Below are 13441 nucleotides of genomic sequence, written 5' to 3'. Positions count from 1 at the left end.
TTATTATTATCTTTAGTTTTAAAAGTTACTTTAATTATTATATTATTAATTAAAGTAATATAAGTTATAGTTATTTCCTTTTTTTATTTTACTTACTCTTTTTTTTTTATATTTATACTATTTTTTATTAATTTTAATTACTATTATAATATATTTTATAATATTATCTAGTTAATCTGCCTTATATAATTTATTTTTAACTTTTTCTTTTAGTCCTTTATAGTAAATCTTTATAAAGGCTTTATTATCTTACTAGGTTTTAAAGGTAAATTATTAAAATTTAATAAAATAAGTAATATATAAATAGGTTTATTTAAGTATTATTATTTTAATAGCTACTTATTATTTTTTATTAATTACTTTAAAGTTATTTTTAAATATACTTTTAAAATTATTTTAGTTAGTAAAGATATTTTAGATTTTTTAATTTTATATAATCTTTATATTCTTTAAAAAATCCCTAAAAATAAGTTTAAATTAGTTTTTAGTATTTCCTTAAATAAATAATATAATAAAAAGTACTTTTTTAATAATAGTATTTAGCTTAATTAGGAATATATAAAAGTGTCTTTTTATTTAAGTTAAGAATAGGATTATATTTATAGCTTATCTTTTAAATAGTTTTAGCTTAAGTAGCTTAAAGGCTTCCTTAATATCTCTTCCTCTTTAAAGGTTAATATTATTATTAAATATTAGGGAAGTTTCTTAATTATTAACTTAATTCTATAAGTTATAAATAGTATTTTACAGTTAATAGATTTTAGCTATTATTTCTATTATACTAGGTAATTCTTTAGTATAGGGGGGTATTAAGCTAGTATTATTAGATATCTTAATAGTATAATATTACTTAATATAAATACAGTATAGTTTAAATAAGAGCTATTAATATATAATAGTTAAGGTTTCTAAATAAGTAAACTAATTTATATTAGGTTTATATTTATAAAATATATAAGGTATTATATTAAGTATATTAAGGTATTATATTTTTTAATAGTTAATAATATAAGTTAAGCTTATTAAAGTAAAGAAATCTTATTAATAGCTAGTAAGCTAAGTTCTATTTACTATTAAATAAGTATATATATATATTTAAGTAATATATAAGTTAAATAGGGTCTGTTTAACTCTATTTGTTTTATTATATAAGTTAAATAGGGTAAGTTTGATTTTATTTATAATAGTTAATTCTATAAGTTAAATAGCATATATTTAATTTATATAAAGTAGGTAGTTTTTAATTAAGAGAAAAAAGGTAAGGTATATTTATATATATATTAAAATATATTAGGTTATAATACTAGGTTAAGGCTATAAAATAATAAATTTATAAAAAAAAATATATTATTATTATTTTTAATAATAAATTAAATAATAAGTAGTAATTATATTAATTAAAAAGTTATAAAAAAAAATTAAATAGTTAAGTAATATTAAGTAAAAAGCTTATCTATTTAATAGTATTAATTAATTTATTAGAGATTTAATTATAATTAGGACTAGGTTTTTAGTTAAATAAAGCTTTTACACTAAATAAGTCATAAAGGTTTTAAACATAAAGGTGCCGCGGGCTTTAAGGGAGTCTCCGGCAACTATTTAGGGCCTTGCGCTGTGGTTACCGTCTTCGCAATATTCTGCCTTGGCCATCTCGTCGAGGGCCGGGCTTCAACGATAACAGAGAAAAAGTTTGTCGCCACTTTTGTGGCGGGTAAGTCTTGACCTTTAAGATCCATTACTCCCTTCTTCGCGACAGAAGTTTACCTGACGCGTTACCCAGCACTATTATCAAAGTTGGCGCTGTAGCCACGTGTCTAACTGTCACAATGGACCCCTTTGCGCAGAAATTAATTATTTTGTATCGGAAAGAAAGTTTTAGTGAGGCTACCATCCCGTATGCATCACGATACTCTCGAGGAATCAAGCTCACTGGACTATCTGGCGTTTTTGGTATGGGAATTCTTTTCCCCTTTTCCAATATGCATCGTATGGCTTTCCTGAGTCAAGGGCCGAGTTTCATTATCAGCAGTTGGATGTCATGAGTAGCCCACGGCTGTCAAGGCGCCAGGTTGTAGTGTGAGAATTACTAAAGCTGGGTCGTTCAGATTGTCTTTTGACTACTGACCCCAGCTTCAGACTTTTCTATAAGGTTAGTGACCATTACGCTGATGTGCAGATGCAATATTCTCGGGTTCTACAACTGCTGAGAATCCCCCAAGCTACATTCAAAGCAGCATTCTCATTTCCCTTCTTAAAGACAATACTAACTTGTGATGCATCATCATCTCCAATACAGGATCCCATCTAAACACTTCTACCCAAGTCCAGCCTCTCAATTCCCAGGACTTCATTCACCGGTTCGCCCTGATCCAAGCCGCGAAAGCACGTGATTCCGCGTCTGCCAGTGGGAACTCGGCTGATAAGATAAGAGCTTCGCGGTGAATGACGCGCTGTGTAACACAAGCATCCCCACCCACGCCGAAAAAAGAAAAACAACAACAGAAGATTCCCCTCCCTTCTCAATTTTCATTTCGCTCTCTTCTCTTCTTCCTCTGCAGTCATGGCTGAGCACGATAAGAACTCCCCCGACTCCTCTCCTCCTCACTCGCCGTCCCTCGACAAGTCCCTTACGGCCTCTCGCAAAGTCTCCCCGACCGGAGCTCCCCTCCCGTCCCCTCCCGATTCTGCGGAGCGCGCGCGTGCTGGCCCTAGTGGTCTCCCGCAGGTCCTGGTCGATGTTTTGCGTGAACTCAAATCTGCACCTCGCGACGTGGATTTCTACAAGACCCTCCCCCTAAGCTGGGAAGCGTTCAAGAGCGCCCGTGAGAAGATCGAAGCGACGTTCCGTCGCTTTGACTACAATCCGGCCAAGGGTGAGGCGACAATCCGAATGAACTCCCCGACACACGATAGCTTCGCCTTGTCGGTCCACACGGCTGTCATGGATAAGCTCGGCCTTCTAAAGAATGACGACAATGCCACTGCAAAGTTTGTCAAAGACATCCGACCCATGGGGTCTTCGTGGGTTCTTCTGGATGACCGAAGTCAGCCCGCCGCTCTGGGAGATGATGAAGACAAGCGAGGCAAGAAGGGACCAGACCTTCAATATACTCATGTCAAGTCGCAGCACCCTGGCGTCGCCGTCGAAGTCGCCTATACGCAACAAGGCAAGAAGCTCAAGAAGCTTGCCTTTGACTACATCCGCGGGTCTGGAGGCGAGATCCGAAACGTTGTTGGTTTCAACATCAACACCCATAAAGAGTCGACTGTCTCGGTTTAGAAAGCCAAGTTAACTCTTGAGGAGGATGGAAGCGCCTACATGCTGGACGTCCACCAGGATCTCAAAGAAGTTGTGAGTTCCCCGTGTCATAAAACCAATATCATTGCACACTAACTGTTCTGCTCTAGCCCTTCCGCTCGGCCAACCGTGAGCCGTTGAACCAAGGTCTCGAACTTGATGTCTTTTGTCTACACGACATGACCGCCGACAAGAGCCTGCTCAAGGGCGTGGAAAACAAGTCGATTTCGATCCCCTTCAAGGCTCTGTATGCCTTCTTGGATAAGGCTGAGAACATACAGCGTCTTCGCAGCGTCAAACAGAAACCTCGACTCAATGGCATCCCGGTCAAGCTCGCAGAACCACCTTCCAGCTCCCCGGAAGAAGAACTTGCATCCGCAGACGAGAAAATCTTCGCTGAGCAGGAGAAAACCCAGATGAACAAGGCTAAGAAGGGTGACGGCGGTGTCTCCCACCCTGTCGAAGACGACTCCAAGGGCCACCCCAATGTCTTGACACGCTCAGCGTTGAAGAAGCGAGCTGCGCCCCCCGACACTGGCACCGACCTCCATGTCACAAAGCGCCGCCCCGGCTCGGAGCGACGCAGAGGTTGAACCTCAGATACCAAGTTTTAAAGCATGCAACTGGATCTGGATATGATGATGTCTTGGGTGGCAGTTCTGGATCACGATTTGTTGTGGACATTGGTCATATAAAGTACAAGTTCTAGAGTTCTAGACTGAGAGACTAGCTTGTGGAGGTTGGAAATGATGTCTTCTGGATTGATTACATCTTGGTCAGATGCTAGATAATACATGCCCCTTAAACTTAGTATCTGGAGTCTGTTGACCTCGCATGAACCGTGATCGTGGTGATACTGATCAATGCTGAGTTTCATCCTGGAGAACAGTGCTTATCGCCACCAACACCAAAGTGTTTGCCAATGCCTATGACAAGGCCTGGAAATCCGTTCTATTTATGCATTGGTACTCAGATTTATCTACAAAAAAAAAAAAAGAAAGTAAGGTCCCCTACAGTAGCGCCAACAATCGACACAAACCATAGCCTACAACTTGGGTCGTCAACATTTATTCTACTCGAGATCTTGTATTGAGTCTCCTTACATTGCCAGCAAGGCCCAACTATCGTGCTTTATTGGAGGCCTAGAGTATAGTAGTTAATCTGCGCTCTGGCGTGCTCTGGAAATTGCTGGTGGCGACGTGTTGGATCCTTGAGACTTAACCTCAACGTCACATCTCTTGATCAAATCGTCCGGAACAACACTCCATTTGTTATTTGAACACTGCCAATTGTACCTCTCGATGGCTTGTATATACTTCAGAAGGCGAAACTCCCTTCAGCTGGCATACTCATGACCATGTAGCCTCAGTGTTGAGCCCAGTGCTATGCTCAAGCCTTACAATTCTGCGCTTCCGAAGCTTTAGTATAACTTATCGCTCCGATTCTAGGATACATGATGGGTCACTCAGGTCTTCATTGTCCCAAATGTAGAGCCCCCAAAATGGAGAGCAGCATCCTACCTTGTGGAAGAGCGAACTTCGTGGTGGCCGTTGGCTCAAGGCTATCAATGATAATCCGAAGCTCAACATCTGATAATCCCAAGGCAGGTTTGTGAAAACCCGTCTGTATCCTCGTATATAATCACCGCTGGAACGCAACACCCTAATCATCGAAAAAGAAACTCCATTCATGTAATGAGGATATACGTAAGTTACATTGGTATACCACGGCGTACAAGGAAGTTTCGATATTAATACTGATGTCCCCTTTATTGGTTTCACACCTGGTTTGGACAGCTCTCTGTTCCTAATTGTAGGAATTCTGAGTATAGCCCCTCACTATGAAGGGAAACTCAATGAAGGAAGCAACAAAAGATAAGTACGCTCAAAGGACCACTGGCAGATCAAACCGATGATATCTAGTTTTCTTACTGGCGCAAGTATTTGTACAGTAGCACTGCCAACCCGAGACCGCATTATTTAGTCCGCTGCCGTCCCTTCATTCTCTCCAAGATTATAAGGTGTGCAGCACTCATCTTAACACAGAGGCTGGAGAATCGGCTTGAAAGAGCTATAAGTATGGCCAGCTTCTACGCTCTGGTCAGGTACGGTAAGTACTAGAGGTATAAGAGCCATGTGATGTAAAATAATGTGAGGTTGAGGGATATTTTATGATGAAAGGATGGTGGAGCGGGATGTAACCAGGATTCTGAAGATAAATGTAGTAAATGTGTTTTGCCTGAAGAGATTATATGTTTTTTCGATATAATACCATCTTGCTCTGCCTTTAGTTAGATGACTTATCTCTATTGAGGTTATGGGTATATATATTGCCTTCCAAAAGCTAAATGTACATGGAACTTTTCAGTGTGTTAGTTTGCCATGTCCTGCTAAGACATCACAAGCTTCAAGTATCAATGAATTGATGTGAGACCTCGTCTGTAGACGGAACTATACAGCACCTACGCTTGGCCTGCATTGGAATGCTCTTTGGTGTAGGATAACGCGCGACGGATCACTGTAGGGCTTCGGAGGTCTGTCTAGGGGGTCGTGCTGCAGGTTTGCTGTCAATTTTAAATTAGGCATTTGGCATTGATATGAGCCTCACAACATCGAGGAACATTTGATCTAGCGCTTCCAAAACTTTCTGGTTTACTCCTGATAACTTGATCGCTCAGGTACTAAGACAAGTCACATTTTAAGGCATCTTGGTCCACGTCGTCGGAGTGAACGAACGGCAAGTCGTTCATCGAGCTCTTCAAAGAAGCATGACTTTGATCTACATGACTTACTTCCAGCAATGTCTCAACAGCTGCGGAGGCGGAGGAGGGGGCTTGGCCAACCAACAAGAGAATGCCATCACGTGTTGTTTATGTGTAGCTAGGGAAGCTAAGATCAAGGTCACCGGTCACCGGAGCTGTGAGCCCTTTATGGGAAAGGCATGTCACACCCAGGTCATGTTCATCGCAAAGTGCAATCGTTTCGAGTATAGAAAGATAATCACTAGATTTCAGAAGCTGCTTCCCGGAGCTTAGTGTAAGTTCTATTCCATCTGGGCCCATAATAGTTGAGGTGCTACACGGAGGCAAGATACGGGGCAAGGAGTCCCAGAGCGAGAGCCTCTTGTAAGCCTTTCAGCGACAGAATTCTTGTCTCGCCGGCAAGTCCTCAGGGAATACCATTTTGAGAATATATAAGCAACAAGAAGCGGTGACTGCGTTCCATTATCCCCGTCAATGTCGTACCGATGCCTCCCAGCCCAGATAAAATTCCAAAACAACCATTTCAGAGGGTCTCTCAGCCAGGCGTTTAAGTATACACTGTAGTAAGCCCACAGTGACTGTCAGAAAGAAGATTTTTATGGTCATGGCCGAGATGCGGATCTCCGCTCCTCGGAAAGAACATCAAGCCATCTGATACAATAGACCTGAGAGCAGCCTCCCAGTCTATCAGAGTATCCTCTAGCTGATGACACCTTCATTCCTAATAGGCGCATAAAGTAGCATTGCATCCATGCCATTGTGCGCGGCAGTGCTGTCGATTTCCCGGTCATACGGGATTTCCCAAATATGGAATCCCCTGGACGCTTCAGTAATCCGTTTCCCTGAAAGCCAGATAAGGAGTCCCTTGGAAAGAGACTACCAGCTGGAACGTTTCATAACTGATTTTTCCGGGAACTGTCTAAGTCGAAGCCAGTCGCCAATAATTCATGTAGCAATGGTTCAAGCCCAGACAACATTGACCACTAGCCAAAGAATATAATATTCATATCTTGAACCAAGGATCTGAAGGGCGGATGCAGCTGGTTTCATTTCTGTCGTGGGTAAGGTGCGGGCTAAGATGTGGCGCATGTGTGGCTTGTGAAGCTTGAGTCGTGAGCGGTGGACTGGTACCGTATCTTAAGATGAGGGGAAGCCAGACAGTGACCCAAGTCAATGCAGGTACTGTGACAGCAAATATATCCCATTACGATAGAAGAATGAAGCAATTACCAGTATAGCTCTGCAATTAAGCCCACTGAGAAGCTGTATGCAAATAACAATGTTATGAGATTTTCTGGCCTTTTTATGGTCCCAGTAACTACGGAGGCCCAAATTGCACTCTCGATACGAAAAGCGCTGGAAGTGGAATCTCAGTGGCAGGAACATATGAAAACACCTTGATCGCCAAATTCCTGACCTTTCTCCCTGCCAGTAGGACGAACTCTACGACAAATCAGTGACCTATTAAAATGCATCTTATGGAATAAGATTCTTTACTCAGTACATTCTGCGTACATATAGTGATTGCAGTCTTTGATTTAATAGCAAGCAAGAAGGATAGTAAGGTGCCTCTCCCGGCATTGACGATTCCGGAGCCGGATACTCAAACAGACAGGACAGTGGACCCAATCAACAACGATTCGTAGTGCACGTTAATAATATAGGAATGTAACTTTGCAGCAGAAGGTCCGTAAAGATCCGGAGATTACAGAATCAGAAAGTGGATGCAAATGAGCCGTGCCCATATACCATTGCCATTTGGCTTATGAGCATCGGCGATTTCATCACGGCAGTCTTTCCTTTTTACCTCAGTCAATAATTAAGTTCATTGTAATCCCGATGTACCGTAAGCCACAGCTGAAGTAGTGGTGCTTCTCCCTGCAACTTACGCGGTGCACCTGAGACACAGTGACATACAAATTCTCACGGCAATGATTCCCCCGCTCCCCGCACTCAGCTATCAAGGCGGCAGCCACAGGATTAGTCTTCAACCAATACAGACAAGTGCCGACTTCCGAAACAACCTCAGGTCTAGGTGCTCATTCAATTGGCTTTCTGTATGGAGCCTATCCTAGAAGTATGCTCGGCGATCATCTGCAGGGTGGTGACAACTGGGCAGCCTGTCAAGGCGGGACGGAAAAGAAGCTAAGTAGGGCCGACTCGAGCCGCATTTCAGTAGGGCGGCCCAGAGAGACTATTGAGTTCAGCCGATCACTTGATGCTGCTGCTGTCCAATTCTCACCGCGCTAACGTGATGTGTGATGGGAGGAATGAGAGAAAGCCGAAGAGAAACACAGCTCAGGAGAAATACAGAGTATGTATCAACTACTAGATTAAAAGGCCTTTTAAGACAATTTCGGACCGATAGGTAAGTACACTTATGAAATTCCAGGCTTTAGAAAGATAATGATCTTTAAGTATTTAAACAGTCCAACGATATGTTTTTTTTTAATTTACATTTTATTACAGTAATAAAACATTTTATTCCCCTCTACAAGTTATTCCAATCAGGGTCTTATAAGTCTAATACATTTTGCCTTCCTCTTTATAATGCTTATCAACAAAAGTATCCTCGCTGTCGCGTTTGCTGGCATTGCTCAAGCAATCAGCCGTGCAGATCCACCCTATTTTCCTGCAAATTGCAAAACACCCAGTGTTACCCCCGAGATTCGCGACCTCCCGGCACGTAAGTTCTTTAGCGAAACGGTTTACCCATGTGTCAAAGTTGGAGAGACCTGTAAAACCTTCAAGGACTGCACACGTCCCCCAGCTGCTGAGTGCCACAAGGACAGAACGGACCGGAAATACATCTTCCCTCAGGCTGGGTCTTGCATTGACGGCTTCTGCCGCCATATCTCGGACAAAAAGGAATCCCCTTGCGACTGTCTCGCTGGATGTGATCTCAAAGACTTCGATCGCGATCTGAGTTGTATCGATGGGAGGTGCAAGGCTGCTGAATGCGCTCCATGTGGCGAGTTTCCCAATAACCGCGCATGCTGCGCCCCTGGGGTGAAAGGTCAAGACGGTAGATGTTTCTGCGGTACTGGTGCAGGAGAGGGATGTGCCACAAACCCTGAAAAGTGTGACTCTGGAGAATTCAATGATATGTGCTGTGGTAGAGGTACAGATAATGAAGGCAAATGCTGTGCTACAGGTTCATGCAATGGTCAATGCAAGCATCAGCCAAAGTAGGACGAATACTTTCCTAATTATAGATATTTGGGAAGAGAGATAATTGGACATTGGGAACTCGACATCAAGTCGGCTCATAGCCGAGGTATGGTTTAAGTTATCATTGGGATTAGGCTTAAGATACAAAGGGGTTTTTTGCCGCGTTGAGGTTTTCCCCTATAAATAAAGTCTATTTTATTTTTTAAGCTAAGAATAAGAATGTTTAAGATTAATTATAAGCTCTATTACTAAGGGTGACTAGAAACTATTATAAAAAGATAGAGCATTTTGTAACAGCTTTTAACGGCCCTGACTTCAATTCTAAAAAGCTTGTCTTTATCAGTATCCTAGCCTTCAGCGCCTCCAGAATCCATAAGAGCTTATTTCCGCAGCCACCGAATGGACGCAAGTGTGGAAGTCGAAGTATTAAGGCTTCTTGGGTTAGCCGAAACTGATATCAGAATGCCCATACCAGCAGAGAGTTTTATTAGCGTTCTCTCTAGCCCGCCGTTTTTGGATATTTTCATCTCCCTGGAAGCCCTCTAAGAAGGGGGTTACGTGTTTCGCTTGGGAGGACTGGATAGACTGGACAAGAGCGGTATGGCCACCCTCGTGACCACACTTACGATTGTGAGGGTAATGAGTATATTGCCCGTATGTGTTTATTGGTGTCCTTTACCTTTGTGGCCTGGGGGCTGAAGCCTCTTTTAAAACCCGAACCTTACTGCAGTGAGCAGACTTAGTGTCAAGCAGGTATTCAATCTGAGGTCTACAGACAGGCAAACAAAGACTCTAGACCTGGAAATCACTAGCGTTAAAGACGTTCAGCTACAATACCACTGCCCTGGAATATCTTCTTAAACCGGCCGAGGAACCCTTGTTTAACCATGTTACTGGTATAACAGGCTGCGTAGATTTGACGCCCCTAGTATCTATAATCCCTGTAGCTTATATAGAATGTCTTGGGATGCTTTTATGGATGATCTCCAGGTGAAGTTAACCCCTGCTTGCTGCTGAGGTGTAGGATCAACGCAAGTCCGAACAACAGTTGAGAGAAGGGAATTGTCTGGTAATCTTTGTGTTCTTCATTTTAACAATAAGAAAGCTTCCCGTACTAAGACAGTTTGTTCTCAAACGGCAAGCGTCCTAGGTATTATTTGATAAGTGCTGATGTGGATTGAGCAACACTAATATTCTAATCTATTATCACACGCCAAAGAAACATCAAATCTCTCATTCCCTCTCCAGACATGCGCTCCAGAGTTGCAAGCAGCCACGGCGGATCTTAGGTCACTGACCATACTCCCTGGGCCACTTGCAATGACTTTAGTTGGGCCCCTGATAGTATTGTCGACGAACGAAGGAACCAGCCTTCTCAATTCTGGCTGGCGGTTGTAGATCTTGGTGATACTGTTGCAGCCCTGTATGTCGGCAATGTCATCAGAGTTGAGGGACATCGATACCGGCGGAATATCTTCCTTTTCTAGCTTTGTCCCGCTGGGGATTTCCCTCTCATTCTCTGAAGCTGTTGAGGGTTCTGATTCGCGTGTGACGTAAATGAGGACTTGCATACCGTGGGTTTTACTAGCTTTGCAAATAGCCTGGAGCTCGTCTTGCACCCACTGCATATCGGATTCTTTTCTGACGGCCCAAATTAACTGAACCTTCCGTGTCTCAAGTACTGATTCACATAGGATGTTCAGCAAGACTGGTAGAACGTAGGTGATCCCTGTACCACCTGCGACACAGAGCACGTTGACTTCTGGAGTCAAGTCTCTTGCAATCGGCTCTCCATAAGGCCCTGAAAGGATAAGAGGAGTCGTCGCTGTAGTATTTGTAGCCAATTCTCGACGAACCAGTTCAGCAAGTTTCCTCGTCTCTCCCGACTTGGCACGTAGGATGTATGAGTGTCTGACCATTCCATCCATCACCACTGGCAGACTCAAAGGTGTAAACGGATGAGATTGCCAAATGCTGCATTTAGCGAAACATAGGTAAAAATATTCACCGATGTTCCAAGGATCCTGAGGGTGTTCAAAGTCTAGTCTCAAGACATCGCCGTTCTTAGCATCGGGGAAGTACTTCATGCTGGAATGGATGTGCTTGAAACCCATTGAGCCGTCAGAAATAAACTGGTAATGAATCAAAGCGCTTCTGATAAGCCGCAACGCACGGTCAAGAGCCCAGAGAATGAGCGATGAGTAAAGAAAGCAAGAGAGTTTGTCCCAGTGAGCATAGCAAGCACCGATATACACCATCGCTAGTACATAATGAGCTTTTCGGAAGAACTCATATCCTGTTTGACGAATCACAAAAGGCAAACTCAAGATGAAGATCAGGAGGATAAGCAGTGTCGCAACGATACCCCAGATCATATACGTCTCAGTGACAAGTTGCAGTGCAGACTTTGGCTGAGGTGCATAAAGCTTTGTTTCAATGACGATCCAGCCGATTGTGTGAAGTAGCGCCTGGACCAAGATGATGTACCCAAGCCACCGGTGCAGAAAGTTGAAGCTCTGATATGGAACGCCGGTTAAAAGACTCAAAATTGATTCTCGGCTGGCAAGCATTATGCTCAAGGGCGTAAGTGCATATGCGAGAACACCGACGCGATTCGACCAGGGACCAAGTGTTGTTCTAACGGTGTACACGCCGGGCATATCTGGTACAGCGACGACCCATTTCCTGTAGTAAAGACCTGCAAAGCTGGCGATTGTCAGGTATACCACGAGGATAAATAGTAGCGAGACTTGTAAGCGCGTCGTGCGACCGAATATGGCGCGCACCGAGTCAGGAAGGAGATATTAACGGAAAAAGGCCGCTGCAGTCTTCTTTAACCTCGAGCTTCGATTCCTTGTCGAGAAAGCAAGCTTGTCGTTGTCCACAACCAGGAATTCATCTGCTTTCGGAGACACCCAGACATTACGAGCAAAGGCCCACAGCAGGAGAATACCAGTAGCCATAGCCCAGAAGATACCGACGAATAACATGCTATTGTCGTGGCCGGAGTAGACAAGATCAAGGTATTCGCAAATCTTGACGTCTCTCGCGCATGGAAGCGCTCGGTCCGCGTAGCCCCAGTGGTGCTCGAGAGTTTCGGCTTCGCTCATGTTCTGAATATGGCGGGCATGAAGAGAGTTTACAAGAGAGTCCATCTTGGTCGTGTTGTTTTTGTAGAGGTCTGGTAAGAGGTTATTGGTGCGGACCTACTTTCATTCAACAATTGAAGCGCTGAGGAACAAACAGCCTGCTTATAAGACCTCAAGAGCCAACGTGTAGAAGGCGGACATTACAAACGAGTGTAGTTAGGGATAGGCACTGAAGGCTTCTATAAAGGCGCTTGATTACATTTACTGCTCCTTAATTTGTGCGCATCCCTCCATCGGTCAAGATAGGCTTTCGGAGATTTGGCTCACTAAGCATTTGTACAAGACGCCAAGCGAGATGCCGAGTTAGAAGCCGCTTATTCTAGCCCAATATGGAAATCTGAGAACAATTGAGCATGTTTTACGCTCCACTAGTCAGATTCTTATCGGCGGTCACATTCAAGCCCATCGGTTACAGGCTTCATGATGTTAGTTAATTGGCGGTAGATAATTGGTGAAAGGCCGGTTATTTAAAAAGTGCTTGTCGGGCATGTTGAATTGAGAGGAATTGAGCATATTTTTGCTATATCTCTACTTGGCTTGTACATTCTGAATACCGCCAGTCAAACTCTAATACGGCCTGCTTTATTTACAGTTGGGAACCAACGTATCACACTTTTCGTAAGTATTGCACTGTTGCTTCCTAGGCTCTAGGGCTCCGCTATGTCAAGGAAGGGGCTTGGCAGTACTTACGCATCTATCTTCGCAGCTTCCAGCTCCCTGTCAAGGTAAAATTAGTCCGTTTAGCTGCTTCTCCTTTTCCCCTCTCTTCTCCAGAGTCTGTGGAGAGAGGGGGCCTATAGTTCGTTGGGCAAAATGTATTTCCAGTCTCCATAACAGGCCTCAAAGTGGCCTCCTATTATGAACACTCTTAATTAGTGGCAGAGATTTCTAAATATGTTTATTACCTGGTACTAGAAAATACTGGCAATATTGCCAGAAGTGTCTACCCTAAACAACCAATCCTACTTTCAATGCAGTTTTGCGTGGGCACGTGTCATTTTCGGCGCGTTCACTGATGGAATCACTAAACATAATTGCATCAGGTGATTGAGCTTTTTTCCA

General features: G+C 43.1%; 2 protein-coding genes across 2 annotated transcripts; one reads left to right on the top strand and one right to left on the bottom strand.

Annotated features, from left to right (window-relative positions):
* Positions 1-2560: 2560 nt before the first annotated feature.
* J7337_013877 (uncharacterized protein) lies at positions 2561-3891 on the top strand (the record flags this gene model as incomplete). The annotated part of the gene is made up of 3 exons (XM_044831352.1): positions 2561-3232; positions 3281-3352; positions 3409-3891. The coding sequence occupies 3 exons, from the start codon at positions 2561-2563 to the stop codon at positions 3889-3891; spliced, it is 1227 nt and encodes a 408-aa protein (XP_044673738.1).
* A 6526-nt stretch (positions 3892-10417) lies between these two features.
* On the bottom strand, positions 10418-12385 carry J7337_013876 (uncharacterized protein; the record flags this gene model as incomplete). The annotated part of the gene is made up of 2 exons (XM_044831351.1): positions 10418-11928; positions 12040-12385. The coding sequence occupies 2 exons, from the start codon at positions 12383-12385 to the stop codon at positions 10418-10420; spliced, it is 1857 nt and encodes a 618-aa protein (XP_044673737.1).
* Between the last annotated feature and the right edge of the window lie 1056 nt (positions 12386-13441).

This window comes from Fusarium musae, chromosome 12 (genome assembly GCF_019915245.1).
Source record: "Fusarium musae strain F31 chromosome 12, whole genome shotgun sequence".
In the NCBI taxonomy this organism is placed as follows: domain Eukaryota; kingdom Fungi; phylum Ascomycota; class Sordariomycetes; order Hypocreales; family Nectriaceae; genus Fusarium; species Fusarium musae.
The sequence above is the reverse complement of the archived record's forward strand: the minus strand, read 5'-3'. Positions and strand labels throughout refer to the sequence as shown.